General features: G+C 41.1%; 1 protein-coding gene across 1 annotated transcript in view; it reads left to right on the top strand.

The window, feature by feature from the left end:
- Nucleotides 1-18,803, top strand: part of KCTD16 (potassium channel tetramerization domain containing 16) — a 215,856-nt gene that overhangs the window by 887 nt on the left and 196,166 nt on the right. The window contains exon 2 of the mRNA XM_081136280.1: nt 132-1,266. Within this exon, the coding sequence (XP_080992406.1) occupies nt 435-1,266 (832 nt within the window). The 5' untranslated portion in view covers nt 132-434. The remainder of the gene's footprint in view (nt 1-131; nt 1,267-18,803) is intronic.

Genomic DNA, 18,803 nt, shown 5'->3' with positions numbered 1-18,803 from the left:
GCTTATGTAAAATAATCTCCCTCCCTGCATCCCTCCCCGTTGCTCCCCTCCTCCCCCTTCCCCTCCAGCAGCTCTCTCTTTTTCTGACTCATGCTGGGTTTGAGGAAATAATTTTCTCCCTTTTCCTTTAGACAGACCTCTGAGTAACTGGGGACTTGGCCTGCCTTGTCTACTGAGCCTGGGGGAAGATCCAGTGAGAGGAGTTGATTATATTCCATGAAGTAATAGCTCACCACCAGCCAGGGTATCATCTACTTCACCTGTGGACTCTTCTAAATTTTGCTCTCTTGGGGGAAATACCGGGGTAAGAGGAGGTTTTTAACAAGTTAGCTGCCTTCTCCCTCCCTCCCCTACGAGTCGATGTAAAGGATCAGGCTGTGACTCCTTTGGATCGCACCTTCAAGTCAAAATAGGAGGAGACAAGGAAAGGGACCATGGCTCTGAGTGGAAACTGCAGCCGATACTATCCTCGAGAGCAGGGGGCCGCAGTTCCCAACTCCTTCCCCGAGGTCATGGAGCTGAATGTTGGGGGTCAAGTCTATTTCACTCGCCACTCCACATTAATAAGCATCCCTCATTCCCTCCTGTGGAAAATGTTTTCCCCAAAGAGAGACACGGCGAACGAGCTAGCCAAGGACTCCAAGGGAAGGTTTTTCATTGACAGAGATGGATTCTTGTTCCGTTACATTCTGGACTATCTCAGGGATAGGCAGGTGGTCCTGCCTGATCACTTTCCAGAACGAGGAAGACTGAAAAGGGAAGCCGAGTACTTCCAGCTCCCAGACTTGGTCAGACTCCTGACCCCTGATGAAATCAAGCAAAGCCCGGAGGAATTCTGCCATAGTGACTTCGAAGATGCCTCCCAAGGAAGTGACACGAGAATCTGCCCCCCTTCCTCACTGCTCCCTGCCGACCGCAAGTGGGGTTTCATCACTGTGGGTTACAGGGGGTCCTGCACCATGGGCAGAGAGGGGCAGGCAGATGCCAAGTTTCGGAGAGTTCCCCGGATTTTGGTTTGTGGAAGGATTTCCTTGGCAAAGGAGGTCTTTGGAGAATCTTTGAATGAGAGCAGAGACCCTGACCGAGCCCCGGAGAGATACACCTCCAGATTTTATCTCAAATTCAAGCATCTGGAAAGGGCTTTTGATATGTTGTCTGAGTGTGGATTCCACATGGTGGCCTGTAACTCCTCTGTGACAGCATCTTTCCTCAACCAGTATACAGACGACAAGATCTGGTCAAGCTACACTGAATACGTCTTCTACCGTAAGTGCAAAGGGTAGTTTGTATTGTTCATGTGTATCCAGTCTCTTTACAGATATGTATGGTCTGCATGTTCAGTCAATGTCTAAGGAACATTATTTTGGGATTTTTTTTTTTTATCTTGAGGTATAGCTAGAGTATTAGAGCTTATAATTCAGCTCTCATGTCTTACCTAAGGCAACTTTTATCTGTTTTTCCAGTGAAGTCACAATATTCAGAGGCCTCAAAAATCACAAGATGCAGATGGTACTGGTATAGGTATCATGTGGAATGAAAAGAGACATGTATCTGTTTGCGAGACTCTGAACTGTGCAGATAGGGTGATGAGCTGAGCTTGGCTGTTGATCCATGGAGAGTGGATGAGATGTTGCCGTCTGTTCTTTTATCTGGACTTTGGGGTCTATTAAGCTGGTTGCTGAAGATTTGCTTTCATCAGGGGCTTTGAAAACACAAATGGATGTTGCAGTGAATGACGTGGTTTTGGCTAGATGGCAGTATAGACTGACGAAAGACCCCCTTTCTCGCTCCCACCCTCCATTCAAGTCTAAAATTTGCTTTTCTATCATAGGCTTTACAAGTCTGCTATTTGATTCTTTAGTATTTTGTGCTGAGACTTGAGATTCACAGCAGACTTAATTAAGCTGAACTTCATTTAAGACCCACCTAAAAGGGGCTAGATCCTTGGGAATTGTCAATCACCGGCAAACATCTAGACGGCTGAGGTGATAGAATTACTGACATAAAGGGAAACCAGAGGGAAAAAAGGAAAGGAAACGATTGTACTGAAGCTTTTTAACTCTGTTTCCTGGAGGTCAGTCCATTTGCTTAAAGGGCACCTTTTGGTACAGATTGCTTTGTTTTATGAAATGGTATTATTTTAGATACATTAAAGCCATTGACTCCTGAAGGGAGGAAAGTCCATCAGTCTGTAAACTTTTGTGCTTGATTTAATTGCTGATATTCAACAGGCCAGGAAGTTGGGAAGCGAATCCCATGAGGAATGTGGTTCCAGTGCTGACGTTGGATCTCCGCGCTTCTTGTTCTAAAGGCAAAGCAATACACCTAGGGGTTAAAATGCCTGAACTTATTTGAACATGAACACATGAATTCCTTGGACTAATTTCTGCCTACGGTTGTGTTTATTCCTTGGGAGGTGGTGCTGGGACCTTGGTGAAGTGGTTATGGGAAGCCTGGTTGTTCTGTACGGGGTCATCGCGCATTCGGTCTTTAGATGTGTGGAAAGGCCAGCCTATGGAGAAACAGGAAGTCAGCTCTCAGTGCTGGCACACATGATGCAAGTAACAAGCAGGATTTGGTCCGATGACCCTGTCTGTGGCCTTTATCTGTAATCTGTATCTTCCCCTGAGCTGGAGCTCAGGGCCAGACACTGTTTTCTTCCTTCTGGTGAATTTCCCCAAGTGCAGAGATAAGACTCTAGCTTTTAGCCTTCTGTAAAGGAACCTGACATTATCTGTGATTATGTAGAACAAATATCTTCTTCATACTTTTGGGAAAAATGCACCTTAGTGTTCAAATCTAGGTTTGTCATTTTTATCTCTTTCTCCAATTTCTGATATTTGAAACAGCATCTTAAAAAGCTTCACATAAAAACATACTAGCTCTACCCCCAAAAGACCACAATAGATTTCTAATCTTGTACATCTAAATGAGACCCAGAACCCAGATTGCATTTACCTACCAGCTCAGTGACATTTCTGTGTCAAAGACTCATGCATCCAGTACTGTGCCCTCTTTAGGATGCTCTGGACAGGCTCTGTTCTTCTGATTGTAGAATTGCTGCTGCTTTGTTGGGCTGCTGAGAGGTTGCCGAGGAGCAGATTGCTGCCATCCCTCCATGGTCAGACTAGCACACACACACACACAGCAGCTTTATATTGCACAGCGTATATGTTGCATATGATATACTTGCCCTTTGTGCCTAACATCCAGAGTTCACTGTTAACCCTTCCTCTGTCTTAGGACCAATGAGACTGACAGCTGGCTTTCTAGGGTCCATAGCAGCTTCCTTGCAGCTGCTTAGCCATAATTATTTAATTAGAAGCTGCCAACTGTGCCTATATAAGCATTAATTCATCAAGCTGTTGTGCTCTGGTTAATGGGCTGAAACTATGGGAGGTGCTGTAAAGTTGACTGTATGCAATCTTTGGGAGCAAGTACTAGCCCAGCTGAGCCCCATGGAGAGGTACATAGCCCCAGCTACAGTGCACCTGTGGAGCTGAGAGCACAAAGGGCAGGAGCCTCAACCTGCCAGATTCCAAAGGGCAGCACAGATCCCAGGGAGCACCCCTACATCCTCGAAAACCAAGCAGCGCGCATGCACACACACGCACACACACACACACACACACGATGCTCTTTGCAGAGCAGCTCAACTTCTTCTTAGATTAAATTATATATATATATATATACACACACATACATATTATATACATAATATACATATGTAACACACACACACACACATATATATATAAAATTAACTCTAAGCAGTCAGACTTTTCTAATAACTGAGGAATAATGCAGAGTCACCTTGCCTGGATCCATATCACAGTAAAAAATAAACAGGGAGAAATTAATACATTGTACATAGTAGTCGACAGTCATGGGGAGCGACCTCTTCTTCCTCTGTTTACCTAATTTCCCACTCCCAGGTTTTCAAAGGGAAAATTGGGAGATCAAAATCTCCCTGTATTATTAACAGGCTAGATTCTTGCCTCATTTAATCTTCATATAGACCTAGAATTGATGGTCAGCATCAGGTCGTTTTGACTGAGTGTATAGTTAATGTAGAATTATGAACGATTTAAGTCAACAGGTGTTACCCTGGCCAGTGTGGTTTAGTTGGTTGAGTGTCATCCCATGCACCAAAAAGTCGCTGGTTGGATTCCCAGGCAGGAACATACCTAGGTTTCAGGTTTGATCCCCAGTCGGGAGACGTGCAGGAGGCAACCGATCGATGTTTCTCCCTCACATCAATGTTTCTCTCTCTCCCTCTCCCTTCTTCTCGCTCTAAAATCAATAAAACATATTAAAAAAAAGTCAATAGGTGTCTGTACTGTGTATTTAAGAGGGTGATAAGAAATGTGTTTGCATTGTTTACACACCAAAATATGATATGTGAGATGCTATGGATTATGATTCACGTATCAGCAACCTAGAAAATGTGATATAGGAACATAGAAATGCCTATCCTAGGACTGCCTCACAAAGTATTTTAGATACCTCCTTTGTTTTAATTTAAAACAACGAGAAATGTCCCTTTCCTCTTTTCCCACCCAGCTAGCTAAGTAATTACCTCTCTTCTGTTCAGATGTTGTATAGAAGGCAATCTCATAAACATCAGAGAATGCCTTCTCGATTCACCTCTGAATGAAATGGGAGCTAAGTAATTTAGAAAAGAGAAGTCTTGATTTTGAACCAGATACTCAGTAGCCATTCACACCACTTAGGAACAAAATCACAGGTGCCTGGAAATAAATCACCCTCTTGTTTAGCCATATTCCAGTCCCAGAGAGAGTGGGAAGATTGTTCTTGGTTGGAGAGAATTATGCACATTTCCTTAATCCTACTCATGAGTCAGTTACTTCAGACAAATGCTGAAAGCACTCAGATTGAAAGGCATTTTCCTCTCATAAAAGCACGGTAACATGACCACAAGTAGGGAGTTTAATTCATAAGGGTGCTTACTCTAAGTTCTGTGAATTATAGATAGCGACACCAATTCTTCACCTTTTTGAACAAATTGCTTCTTGTAGGTGCATTTTAACCTTTCTTCTCTTTATTTCATTTACTTAAATATAAAGGGTTGTTGCCACAAAACTCTCTAAATTGCTTTACCTGCACAGTAACTATGTTCAAGGCTATTGAATGAGAGGGGTGATGGAGAAAAGTAGATCAGGAAATTATTTCTCACTTAGAATTTAGCAGCATGGCCTTGTATTGGGAAGGAATTTATGGTTCTGGCCACTGTGAATTCCCCAACACTGACTTTAAAAGCTTTAATAAGTGAAATCATATGGTACTTGTCTTACTTTGTCTAACTTATTTCACTTAGCATAATACCCTAGAGATCCATCTATGTTGCTGCAAATGGTAAGATTTCATTCTTTTTTTATGGCTGAGTAATATTCCATTGTATATATGTACCACAGCCTCTTTAGTCACTCGTCAATTGATGGGCACTTAAGCTGCCTCTGTATCTTAGCTATTGTGAACCACACTGCAATGAAGTAGGATAGAGATGCATGTACCTTTTTGAATTAGTGTTTTGAATTTCTTTAGATAAATACCCAGAAGTGGAATTCTGGGTCATCAGTGTCAACTGTAATGGAAACATTTTTAAAAAGCTTCAATAAGAGGGTGTGTTTTTATAGGAAAACAGGTGGGAATGCATCTATCCTTAAATGATTCTAGCTCTTTTTCTCCTGGTTACTTGAAAAATACCAATTACAACCTCAATTTTTATTGCCCATAGAGATAAGATGGTTGGCACCTTCAAAATGAAGCAACAGAACAGTGTAGCCGAAATTGTGAAGGCGTGATCTTTACCACTGCTGATACCTTTTCTGTGATGACTTTCTGTCTTATCTACCTAGATGTTCTCATTTCCTCCTGTTTTAGTCATTCCTGCTTTCAAGCTCTTTCTCTCTATGCTCTAATCAAGGCTTATCAGTAAAAATTCTATTCCGTCATTATATTTAGAATACTCTTAAGGCATGGTGTTACTTTTCTCAGGGTTTTTTTATACGTAAGAAATATTTTAATAGTTGTGGATCAGATGACTTTGTATCCGGAAGGCAGCTTTCCTAAGACTTGAAATGTTTTAATTTATAATTTTAAAAAAGAGCACAATTTAAGTGTAAAGCTTCATCTTGAAGTCCATTTAGACTTGTGCTTAGGCAGATATTAGATGGTAATGGTGATGATAAAGGGCAGGGGTGGTGGATGTATTTTCTTCTTATGTGTCTTTAAGATGCTGTGCTCTGAGCATTGGACTCAATATAACAGTGATATAAGCGTGTTAGTAAAATATTTTATTGTACTGTGTGTTTTTTTTTTCATGCCAAACAAGATGTATTATCCAAGCCCAGTCTCTTGTGGAAGGCAATTAAAGCCCTTTCCTCCTAGGTCTGTAGCATCACTGAATGAATTTGGCAACAAGAGAAATGTCTACATGTGGACAGAAAAGGGAGGTCTCTGCAAATGCCCCCAAGTGCCTCGATGTGTTAAAAACAAACAAACACAACTGGAAAGAGAAGACCAGATGCTCCTGGCAATCTAATGAGGTTTGAATCTTATGAAAGGAATTAGAAATGGAAATAGCTGATAATGTGCTATAAAGATCCATTTGGAGCACCTCCAAACACAAACTGTGGAGAGGAGAGACTTGCATAGGAGAGATGCCAGTGCAAAGCCTAGAAAAAAGTTCCTTCAGAGACTGATAGATGAATGCTCAGTTTCTGCATCATAAGTACTTTTGCTCTTTTCCTTTGGTCTTTCCTGTAGCTTTCCTCAAGTATTGGATTTCTTGGCAAGTCAGTTAAAAAATTTTTAGCTCAGAAATCTTTAAATGCATCCAAATGTGGAGACACCCAGCTCTAACAATTACAATTATTATTACAAGACCAATCTTGTTCCACAAATATTGCTACCTACTTTCCTTCCTGTCTGCACTGGGTTATTTTGAAGCAAATTTCATACATCAATCATTTCATTCATCTACAAATACTGTACTCTATGTTTCCAAAATAAAATGAAAAAATAACAATGTAATTATCACATGCAAAATTAATACAGTAAGTCCTCGCTTAACATTGTAGATAGCTTCTGTAACTTCAGGCACAGTGTGTAGGGAAACCAGTTTTACCACGGGCTAGTTGGTATGAAAAGGAGTTAAGTTCCTGTGGGATCTCATCAACATTATAACAAAAGTTACGGTGAAAAAACAATGTTATTCGAGGACTTGCTGTAATTCTTTACTATAGTTTAATATCTAGTTGATGTTCAAACTTTTGGTTTTCTCACAATATTAAAGTTGGCTTGTTTGAGTCAAGACCCAAATGAAGCCCATTCATTACCTTTGGTTACTATTCCTTTTCTCTTTAAGAATTGAAAAAATACTGCATATAATTTATATGCAACAAAGTGGTAGACTATATCTTAGGTACCTTTTAGTCTCTCCCTTTCCCCCTCCTTTTTTCTCCTGACCACTTTTCCAATTTCTTTGAAGAAACCAAGCTATTTGTCATGTTGACTGTCCCTTTTTCGAGGTTGTGCTGATCCATCTCTGTGATCTCTGTGATCTCATGAACACACATTTTTCTGAGTCCTGCGTTTTTTGTGAATTTGTTATATCTGGACTCTAGATTCTAGAGACTTGATCAGATTCAAGTTCATTATTTCTGGCAAGAAATCATGAGTAACGGCAAGTTCACATTTAATTCGCTTTGGCAGATTGAAATGCTGTATGTGATGGAGGCAGGGGAAGAGCATCTTCTTATTTTTAGCTTTTCAATATTTATCATATAGACAAGTAGCAATTGGGATCAACTTATTACCTCCATTGTCCAAGTTGACTCTGATGATATGGCAGGAAAAAAAAGAAACACTTATTTGGCTTTCTAGACCTTCAAGAACTTTCTAATATCCCGCTGCTGGACTGAGATACCATCAGGGTGCAGTGAGCCTACCCACGTGCGCACTGGGTCCCATCCACTGGGGGAGGGGTCATTTGGGTGGGAAAGTTTGCATTCTGGCTACTCTAATTTTGCATTCGTGGGTTCTTTCCACTGTGCTATAGCTCCGTTGAGCTCCTTGTCCATTTTTCACAAATCGTTTCTCTCCCACTGTTCTTCATCTCAGTAAATGGCAATTCAGCCACCCAGTTTCCAGGGAAGAATGAAACCTGGGTGTCATCCTGGGCTCTCCCTTCTCCCCGGTCACTCTGTCTAATCTGTGACAAGTCCTATTGGTTCTTCATCTCTCTCAAGCCTGTCCGTTTCTTTTCATTTCCACTGATGCTACTCCTGCCTGGACCGCCAGCATTGCTTTTCTAGACTACTGCAAAGAAGCTTAAATTTCCCTTCCCACCTCATGCCTAGTGGTGTCCCCTTTGGGTTTGTTCTCCCTACTGCGAAAATGGTGAGATTTCTTATATGAGTCTGACCATGCCTCTCCTCTGCTTCAGGCTCTTCACTGCCTCACACTCAATACAAACTCCTTGCCCTGAATCACCGCCCTTCAGGAAATGACCTCTGCTTTCCTCCCCAGAATCTTCTGTCGCCCTCCTGCCCCTTGCATTTTTAAGCTCAGCATCTGCAGTTTCCTTCAATTCCTTTCTTAGTTACTGTAGTTGGATTAGGCACGCCTTACCTTTGCCCCATACTGCCCTAAGTTTCTTTACCATGGCACGAATAATACTGTGTTACACTTGCTTATTTAACTGTCTCTCCAACATGAAGACTAAGCTCTAGGAAGGTAGGAACTGTGTCTGTCATCTTACTACCTGGCGCAGCACCTGGTGCACATGTAGGTAGGTCTTCCATGAGTATTTCTCAAAAGAATGAAAAGTGAGTGCCCACTGCAGAGTTGTTATGGTTGTGAGGCCACTGTTGTGAATATACCACGACATTATCTCTTAGCAAGAACTGAAGAGCAGTGATGCTGTGATGGTGCTTTAAATAATAATCGAGCTATTTTCTAATACCTCTGAGTGCTTCTGGTACTAGCTGAGCACTTTACATACAAATTGAAATTCTCACCAAAAGATGCTCTGCGCTTAGCACTGGCACAGAGATTCTAGGTCAGGGGAACTGAGAAAAACACTTAGAAGCAGCAAAGTCTCCTGTGGTCTTCTTTTAGCTGGTTCACCCAAGCAGGAGACCAATGAAACTGGGATGAGGCCCAGGTTTAACTAATAACCCAGAAGGGACTCAGGATTCAGAAAAATGCTACAAAATTGAGAAAATAGCCCTAATAGGAAAAGAACTCTACCAGAATGCAGTGTGCTGTGAGAATGACCTTAATTTTCTTACTGCTGAAGGATTCCATTTCTTCCTTCCCTCCCTTCCATAAACATTAACAATCATTTTCTAATGTCAGAGGCAGCATAACATGGTTAAGAGCCTGGGTCTTGGAGCCCAGAGTGCTTGAGGTTGAATTCTTAGCTACTTGATTATTGGTTTATTACTTCCATGCCTCAGTTTTCTCACCTGTAAAATGGAGGTGGCGACGTTGCCTCGTAGGGTTGTTATGAAAATCAAGTGGGTTGATATGTGTAGGGTGCTCATGACAGTTCCTGGCACCCAGTCAGTGGAAGTGTTAGTAAATCATTATGAATGCTGGCAAGGATGAGACACAGGTGGCTCCTCTTACTTACCTGATTCTTTCTAATAAGTCCTCTTGGACACTTTGCCCAGTCTGTTTCAACATGATTCTATGCATGTTGAAACAAACAAACAAAGAAAAACATCTTCAAGTGGCTTTTTAAGAGGAAATTCAAGCTATTTATTTTAATTAAATCTGAATAAACATACATCTTCCTTCCCCCTGGCTATTCCATAAAGGAAGTCATTAATAGTGACTTTTTCCTTACATGGTTTTCAACTTGTGACTTTTCAGAACCTAGGATAGTATGTGGTAGAATTGAAAATTAAGAATACAATTTAAATAGCATATTCAGTTACTGCAGAATTAGAATAACCTTTTATGAATCACATCCTACAGAGTACTCTCCTTCCTGGTGATGGAGAATGGGTATGAGTATGCTACTGACAATAGAATCATTAAAATTGTTCCAGGAATGAAAGCAAGACATTTTGCTTCCCACTGAGAGTTGCTGTACTGTAAGGTATTAAAAGGAAATGAGAGAGTTAATGGCGACTGTCCAGGCAGCTAAATAAAGGGTAATGAGGCTCTGGTGATGGTGACTGTTCTGTAAAGGGGACCCTAGAGCAGCAGGGAAATTCTAGTGACTGGGAGATGGGAAGTGGGGCATCTGGATATGAGCGGGTAATAGGGGCATAACCTTAAAAATCAAGGGATTACCCTAGACTTGGAGAACCGTTGCAGAGTACTGAAAATACCCCAAACAGAAACAGAACTGGCCTACATGCAGAACACATCAATCACTGGTCAAGCATCAGGGCTGGAAAAATTTTCCTATGCAAATTTACACTGTAATGCAAATGGAAAGTAGATTTCATTTTCATTGAGTTGCTTTCTAGCTAACTAGGTGAAATGTGTTGTTTTCATTAAACAGAGGGCTACCTGTGTGGAGTTGTACAGTCTGTCAAGCTGCAGTGAAATAGGAAGGTGCTAAGGAAAGCACGCCTTAGAGAAGGAGCAGCTCTGCCTGGCTTTTCTGGAGAGACTCCTGCGGCGTGGGGCAGTAATGACTGACGCTATGATGTGTGATACTTCCAACATTTTAAAGGCCATTTTTAGGTCCATGGATGCTCAATAATGTAAAATATTTATTTGTTTGAAAAGATCTGGTTGCTTCACACTTACTGAGGACCTGCCTTATTATATCAAAGTACCTTTTTTTAGGGTTGTTTAGTTGAGGTGGATAGAAAATACCATATCTGTATGTGGAGAATTAAGATATTTCCCCACATTTACCAAGTGCTTTAAATTTCTTTTTAAAATTTTCAGTTCCAGTTGACATTCAAATTATATTAGTGTACAGCATAGTGGTTGGACATAATTTACAAAGTGAACTCCCTCAAAGGTCAGTACCCACCTGACACCATATGTAGTTATTACAACATTATTGATTATATTCCCTGTGCTGTAATTTATACCCCCACGACTATTCTGTAACTGCCAGTTTGCACAACTTAATCCTTTTTACCTTTTTAACCCTCCCACGTGGCAACCATCAGTCTGTTCTCTGTATCTGTGAGTCTCTTTCTGTTTTGTTTGTTCATTTATATTTTGTTTCTTAGATTCCACATGTACATGAAATCAGTGGTATTTGTCTTTCTCTAACTTATTTCACTTAGCATAATATTCTCTAGGTCCATCCATGTTGCAAATAGCACAAATTCATTCTTTTTTTATGGCTGAGTAATAGTCCATTGTATATAAGAACCGCATCTTTTTTATCCAGTCATCTATTGATGGACACTTAAGTTGCTTCCATATCTTGGCTACTGTAAATAATGCTGCAGTGAACATAGGGGTGCATATTGTCTTTTCAAATGAGTGTTTTAGATTTCTTCAGATAAATACCCATAAGTGGGATTGCTGGGTCATATGGTAGTTTTCTTTTTAATTTTTTTGAGGCACCTCCATACTGTTTTCCATAGTGGCTGCACAAGTTTGCAATTCCACCAAAGGTGCAGGAGCATTGCCTTTCAAAGAATCAAGATCTTGATTCACTAAGTCCTTATGCTAATGACTTCCTAGCACTTCTCTAGAGTCAGCCAGGGAAGTAATTCACAACGTGCACAGACTTATTCACTGGAAACTGTCGGCACTTCTAACTTGCCTTCATCTGTAAGACAAATATATATACCTTGTTCTCTAACAGATCTTGACATTCCTTCATCAGAAGGACCTCCTTTCATAGGCAGTTTTAGGTCTAGCCTCAGTTACTTGTCTAGAAATCTGTTTGCTACCTTCTGGCCACGTGAGTAAATGCCAGGCAACACTATGACCTTAATATGCCCTTTGCTTGTGTGTGTTAGGTTCCTACCTCTCTGCAATGGTTGGCTCAAACACTCCTTCTAGAAATATTTGCTGAACATTTACATGCACCTGAGACTGCATGTGGTTGCAGGGTCACCTGTGAACAAGAAGCATGTGGACAATATACTCATGGAGTTTATGGTTTAGGAATAGATTAGACTAGTAAGTGGGAGCTTCAATCTAGTGTGACGGGCAAGTGTAAATTGATATGAAAATAGAGAGGCAGCTCCTAATCTGAACTTGGGGTATCAGAAAATTAAACCAGATTTCATATTAATTCTGAGAGAGGAGAAAATGCTTAAATCTTTAATGCATTTGTTGAGTTTAAGATACTAGCTAGCTGACGAAGTCATAAAAGTTACAGCCTCGGATGACTTAGAAGAGTCTTAAGATCATTAGCAATCATTTCATTTCTTATTTAATGAGATTTCCCCCAGTGATAGCCATGTGATTCAGTTACTCCAGGAACTGATATCTTTCATTTTAAACTCTTCAGATCTCTGTTCCATTCAAACCTTTGTCTTACGAAAGTGCACGTGCAAAATCAGAAGCCAAGCGATAGCCTTAGAAGACCAGTAATTGATTTTAAAGGTACTTTATAATTATGTCTGTAGTCTCCTTTTATACTGATTCTCAAAATAGTGTGTATCATTATTACTATTTTAACTACGGATTCCTGATTTACCTTGTCAGTCTCACACATAAGTCATTTTCAGTAACTACCACAGTGCCGAACACAGGGGGTGCTTAATAAGCATTTGTTGAATGAGTGCCGAAATTCATAACACTGCATTCTAAAGAAAGAACATGTGAAATGTAAAATGAATGAAATTTGCCCCCAGTTTTACTTGATACTAAGTTTTAACCAGGGACTCACCCTATGAGGGACAGTGAGAATGTGGTTGGATACGCTGACAACGTCAGACCTACGTGGATAAAAATCGCAGTTTTGTCACTTCTTACCTTGGGCAAGTGTCTTAACCTCTTTATAGCGCAGAACATTCACCTGTAAAGGGGGAACAAGGAAGCTGCTCTTGTGGCAGCACTGTGAGGATTAAGCCAAGGTCATGCCATCTTCCAAGCTTGTCTCATCAGTAGCCAGGTGGCACTGCCCCTCTCGGCTCTTTTAGTTCATCTTACAGGTAACTGGAAGGAGAAACTGAGAGCATGTGGATCTGTAAGAGCCGATCTTGACCACTGTGGAAACAAAAGTCAAGCTTCTGCCGCTGGTTTCACTCTGCACTGTTACTATGCACACTCATGCCCTTAGAGAAAGGAAACACAACACCCGTTTCTATAGTTCCATTGGCATGCTCACCCCCTGTGCCCCTCTTAAAGCACTCGCCTCTCTGTCACCCCCACCTTTTGACAGTTCTTACAAGAGGCCAGTCTGTTTCCAACCCTAATGCACTACACTTGTGTGCCCTCTTCCCAAACCCTCGCTCCCTCGCTCCTTGTCTTCCTGAGCCCTGCTCGTCCTCAGAAGCAGGCTTTAATGGGTTTCCCTCGGAAGGGCCTCCTCCTACCATACCTGCCCAAGCAGCCAGTCTTTCTGCCTATTCTGTATTCGTCACTGTGCTTCCAGCAGAAATAGCTCTGTTCACATGTGTAATTACTGCTTGACTTACTTTATTCTCGCTCTCTCTCCCCCTCTTCCTCTCCCCAGTAGACTCCAAACTTCATGGGTCCTACTTTGTTGTATTTCTAGCACCTAGTACAGTGCCTGGCACACAGTAGGCACTCAGTGATTTTTTTCTCTATCTTCTCCACCCCACCATGTAAAATTATACTAGTAGGATGGATTCCTTCTCATGGTGAAGGCAGCTGATAATAGGTACAGTTGTGAGTTTACAGTTGTGAGTACGCGAAACAGTTTATTCTTGTATCTTTGTTATTTATTGTATTTTTCATATGAACGACCGTAAACCTACTTTTGCTCCACGTGTGTGTGTGTGTGTGTGTGTGTGTGTGTGTGTGTGTGTGCAGGTGTAGACAAATAATCCCTGACTAGTATAGTAGAAATGAATGAGGGGAAAAAAGAAAAAGGACTTAAACCCTGAGAGGGAGGGTAAAAGGCACAGATAAGAGTGGGGGACTGACTGTCGTGAGTCACTTAACACCTTCAACCCTCTGGGGTCTCATTTGGATAGCAGGAATAGTGGACCTGTTTAATTAATTGCCTCATAGGACACTGAGTAGCAAATGATAGGACATGTAAAGTGACTCTGTTGCTTGATTAGATGTCTGCTATTAAGGCAGATTTTATCTTAGCTTGAGAGAACTTCTAGAGAACGTCTCAAGGAAAGGTTAACTGCACCCAAGAAGAGAGAGACTAAATCTGCTTATTTAGAAAGTTGTTCAAGCATTTAGATACCAATGGTCACAATGAGCAAACAGGTTTTAATGGGACTGCAGCACCAGCACTATTACATTTAAGGTTGAGCAGCATATAGTCAAAGAGTTGTTGAGTGTATTTTGGTCTTCTCCAATTGTGTAATGATCATCCACTTATGGTCTCAAGGTCCTGGCCAATGGATACCAACAACTCCCTGATTGGAGCCTCATGAGCTGTAATTCTGGGTGGGAGCTTGAAGCACATCTTTTATGCTAGAGAGGGCGCCAACTTGAGTTATAAAATCAAAGCATCCTGGATGGCGAGGGGAATCTCATGATTTCATGACTGTTTCCTCTCTTTGAGTCTCCAGGCTTTATACATACTCTTTAAAATGGTGGTGTGTTACTTGTGGAGGGGATGGGTGTGAGTGAGACCTTCCTCCATACGCCCCGTTCTCCCTTTGTTCTGGTGGCCCTTAGGACAGTTCCAGGAAACATAGGGCTGAGTGTCACTGTTTGGAAAATCCTAACCCAGACATCCTAATCAAATGGCAAATTTACGTCTTTTGAAAAATTGCCTTTCTGTGTTTTTGGCCAGGTCCTTAGCTTTGTATGCCTTTCCATTTCTTCATTTTCATGTGACTTACATTTAGTACTCAGTATAAGTCTCAGTGAAGGATGAACTGGAGAAAAGCAATTGTGAGAAAAAGTAATGAGCAAAAATTAATTTTGCTTCCGTCTTTGGTATGTTACAGAGAAAGTCACCTTAATTATCCACTTTCCTTTTTTTTTTTTTTTTTTGTTTTTTGGTAACAACAAGCAATGGGAGTTATTGCTATGGAAAGAAAGCATGGAAAATGGTCTTTACAACTGACTTTATATTCTTTCTATGTACTAGTTTGGAATTGTTTCCTATACTATGAATAAAGCCTAAGGTTAGTATATTATTCTATTAGATCAATATAATGTATATCTCCTCCACAGAGCTTAAGGGACTGTGGTAAAATCTCTGGTTGGAATGGTTCTTTCTATCCCGACATGAAGAATTAATTGTAAACAGAAAAATCTGTTTTGGGGGTGTTTGCAAATAGCCCCTCATACCAGCTATATTCTTCTATATAAAAACAGTAGGAACACTTTCTTTTTATTATAGCTATATTTTTATATTGTTTACAGCCTGTGATTTGCCTTGGTAATTTGCTTCCTTTTATGGGAAAACAAGTTTTCTTCCAAACAAGCAGATGCAATGTAATCAAATAATTGCTATCTTAATGTGCAGCTGAGGTCCTCCTGAGCAGACAAATAAAACGCAGGTAAGCGGTGGGATGTATTTAAACTCTGAGATGTTAACAGCAGTAATCACAGTTATCCTGTATTAAACTCTTTGTCAGGTATCATGTCAAGTGCTTTCCATTTAATCCTCATGAAACCTCTATAAGAAACTGAGGCTCAGAGAGGTTTCACTTGTTCAAGGTCACTGTTAGTGGCTGCCTCAGAATTTCTGCATGGGGAAAACCTAGTAGCGTTAAGTTTGAGAAAAGTTCATTCATTTATATAAAGAATGGTAGTAACCCTGGACTGATGGAGATCAAGGGTGGGTGATAGATGGGGCTGAACTTTAAAAGAACCCTCCCTACCCCACAAACCCAAGCTACTGCTATGTGATCCCCTAATTGGTAACAAGCAGAATTCAAACCCCAGTTGCCCTGACCCCAATTCCAGTGCTCCTGACTGTCCTGTCATACACAGAAATACCAGATGGCAGTGCTATCTTTTCCAGACTGCCAAAAGCAGCTCTTCAAGAGAACTGCTCCCATGATTAAGTGAGATGCCCACACACAGCCTCCAGCAGGGGTGGGATGGCAGAAGGTGCCGGACAGGCCTGATTTCCCATTCTCTCTCCCCTTTAAATTTCAAGCCTTATGAACACGATTTTCCCGTGATACAGCTTAAAAAAAATTAAACCAGATTGGGCTGAAATCTGCAAATCTGTCCTCAGTTACCCACACACAACTTCTGGGATACAATCTCTTCTCCCAGAGACTCCTACACAGCATTATTTTTAAGAATTTGATTTCCTAGGTACCACAGATGCAAAAAGGCACAAGATTTCATAGTACAAAAAGATGTCAAAAGCATTTGAAATGGAATAGGAAAGACCTATCCTTGTCTTCCTTTATGCCACCAAATACCCAAGAAAAGAATAAAGGTAATAAATAATAAAAATTATAAAGATGCATTAGTAGTTTCCAGTTCTAGGATCAGTAGGAAAATGGAGATGAGTGAGGAGGTACCCTTAAACAAGATCAATCCATGTGCCCTGACAAGCATTGGTGGTCCCCAGAAAAAAAGGCACATTTAAGCACAAACCTGGGACTAACACAAAACTCTGTTTAAATAATAAAACATATTGCAAATGAGCTCCTCTTTTAGCAGCTTGCCTAGTTTTACGTTTGGGGAGAGTTACTTAAGAATATAATTTTGGTATAAGTATTTTATGTTACCTTAGAATTATCGTTCCATTATACAACAGCAAGCCAAAAACAAAACTAAGAAGAAACGTGGTTGTTCATTTTAAAAACAATTGACCCTCTTAACCCCTTTCCCTTTGAAATCTCAATAAAAATCCTAGAACCCTATGCCTGGCTGGTGTGGCTCAGTGGTTGAGCATCCACCCATGCACCAAGAAGTAGCAGGTTCGATTCAAAATGGGGAAAGGATTAAAAAAAGGGGAGTTGGGGGATTCTCCAATGTTTGTGTCATTTGTGTACCAAATGTGTCAAATCTGTCATTCACCAGCATAGATGTATTAAGCGCCTACTAATCCCCAGGGCACTGCACTGTTCCATGTTCCAGGGCGACAGGGATGAAAGTAGCATATGGGACTGCAGTTGAGAATTCAGTTTCAGTTGCTTTATTTGTCAGTGTGAATATGTTTGAAGAATTATTTGAAGATTTTTTTGCATCTTGCCCTTATTGTTTTATAAAAATGAGTAGAGAATAGAAAGTGGAAGTGCTGATATTGATGATAAGAAGCATACATCTCGCCTGGCCGGGCATGGCTCAGCGGTTGAGTGTCGACCCATGATCCAGGCGATCGGGGTTCGATTCCCGGTCAGGGCACATGCCTGGGTTGCGGGCTCGATCCCCAGTCGGGGGCATGCAGGAGGCAGCTGGTCAATGACTCTCTCATCCTTGATGTTTCTCTCTCTCTCTCCCTCTCCCTTCCTCTCTCCGAAATCAATAAAGATATATTAAAAAAAAAGAAGCATACATCTCATAAGCTTAGTATAGTTGAGACAAAGATGGAGACCTTTAAGCATGCTGAAAGAGGCAGATTTTTAGCCTCAAGTGGATACCATTGGATTTAAGCCAGTTGAGTGAGTTTTCAATTAGGAAGGGAAAAAAAGATCATAGTTAAATGAAAGGTATGAAATATAAGAACTCTAGTTTGAAGATACTGTCTAAGATGGGAGGTGTAATTAGGCATATTATTATTTTTTCTTATTAGAAAGTGCCCATCAGTGTAGGTCCACAGTGTGATATATGCAACCAGCTCTTTATACATGACTTAAGGGATGTGTTATGTATGAATATATGGGACACTTCTATCATATGGGAATGATAAGGGTATTGGAAAAAACAGAAGAGGAAATACTTAATTCAGTGGGATGGTTGGGGAGTGTCTTTCCCCAGATGGCAATTCTTAAGCAAAGTATAAAGACTGAGGCGTTTACCAGGCAGACAGTACAAAGAATAGTGTAATGGCAGCAGGACTCGCAGGCGCTGGGGCATGGGAATGAGGCTGAGCGTGGCTTGTTTTCTGAAGGTCGAAGTTGGCACTTCAGGTCAGGGAGCAGTCAGTCAAAAGCTCTGTCTAGAGAGCGAAGTAGAGAGTAGATGGGGAAGGGCCATAGATGACATGCTAAGCTCCTGGACTTCATCCTAGATGGTGGGAGATCTGTAGGCACCTAGTACCCACACAACATTCTCATCGATGTCTTCCTTCTGTTTTCATTGCTGATTTAGCGTTATCTAAATTCACACCACTGTCGTTCGATGCTTACGTAACACCTTGTGATATCTGATTTGTGGTTTACTTCTCTGGGCCCATTTTCATAAATTTCCTCCTTTCAGTTATATGGCTTACTGAGTCTCTCTTCATTCATTCATTCATTCATTCATTCATTCATTCATTCATTCATTTTAAAATATGTCTTTATTGATTTCAGAGAGAGGAAGGGAGAGGGAGAGAGAGCGATAGAAACATCAATGATGAGAGAGTCATTGATCGGCTTCCTCCCTACATGCCCCCCACTGGGGATCAAGCCCGAAACCTGGGCATGTGCCCTAACTGGGAATCCAACCTCGATCTCCTGGATCATAGGTTGATGCTCGACTGCTGAGCCACGCGGGCCAGGCTTCATTCATTTATTTGATAAATACGTATGGAGTACCTGCTTTCTACTAGGTATGTTCTAAGTACTAGGGAT

The sequence above is a fragment of the Miniopterus schreibersii genome (genome assembly GCF_964146895.1).
Source record: "Miniopterus schreibersii genome assembly, chromosome: 4".
NCBI classification, from domain to species: Eukaryota; Metazoa; Chordata; class Mammalia; order Chiroptera; family Miniopteridae; genus Miniopterus; species Miniopterus schreibersii.
Note: the sequence above shows the minus strand (reverse complement) of the source record. Positions and strands in the feature narration are given on the sequence as shown.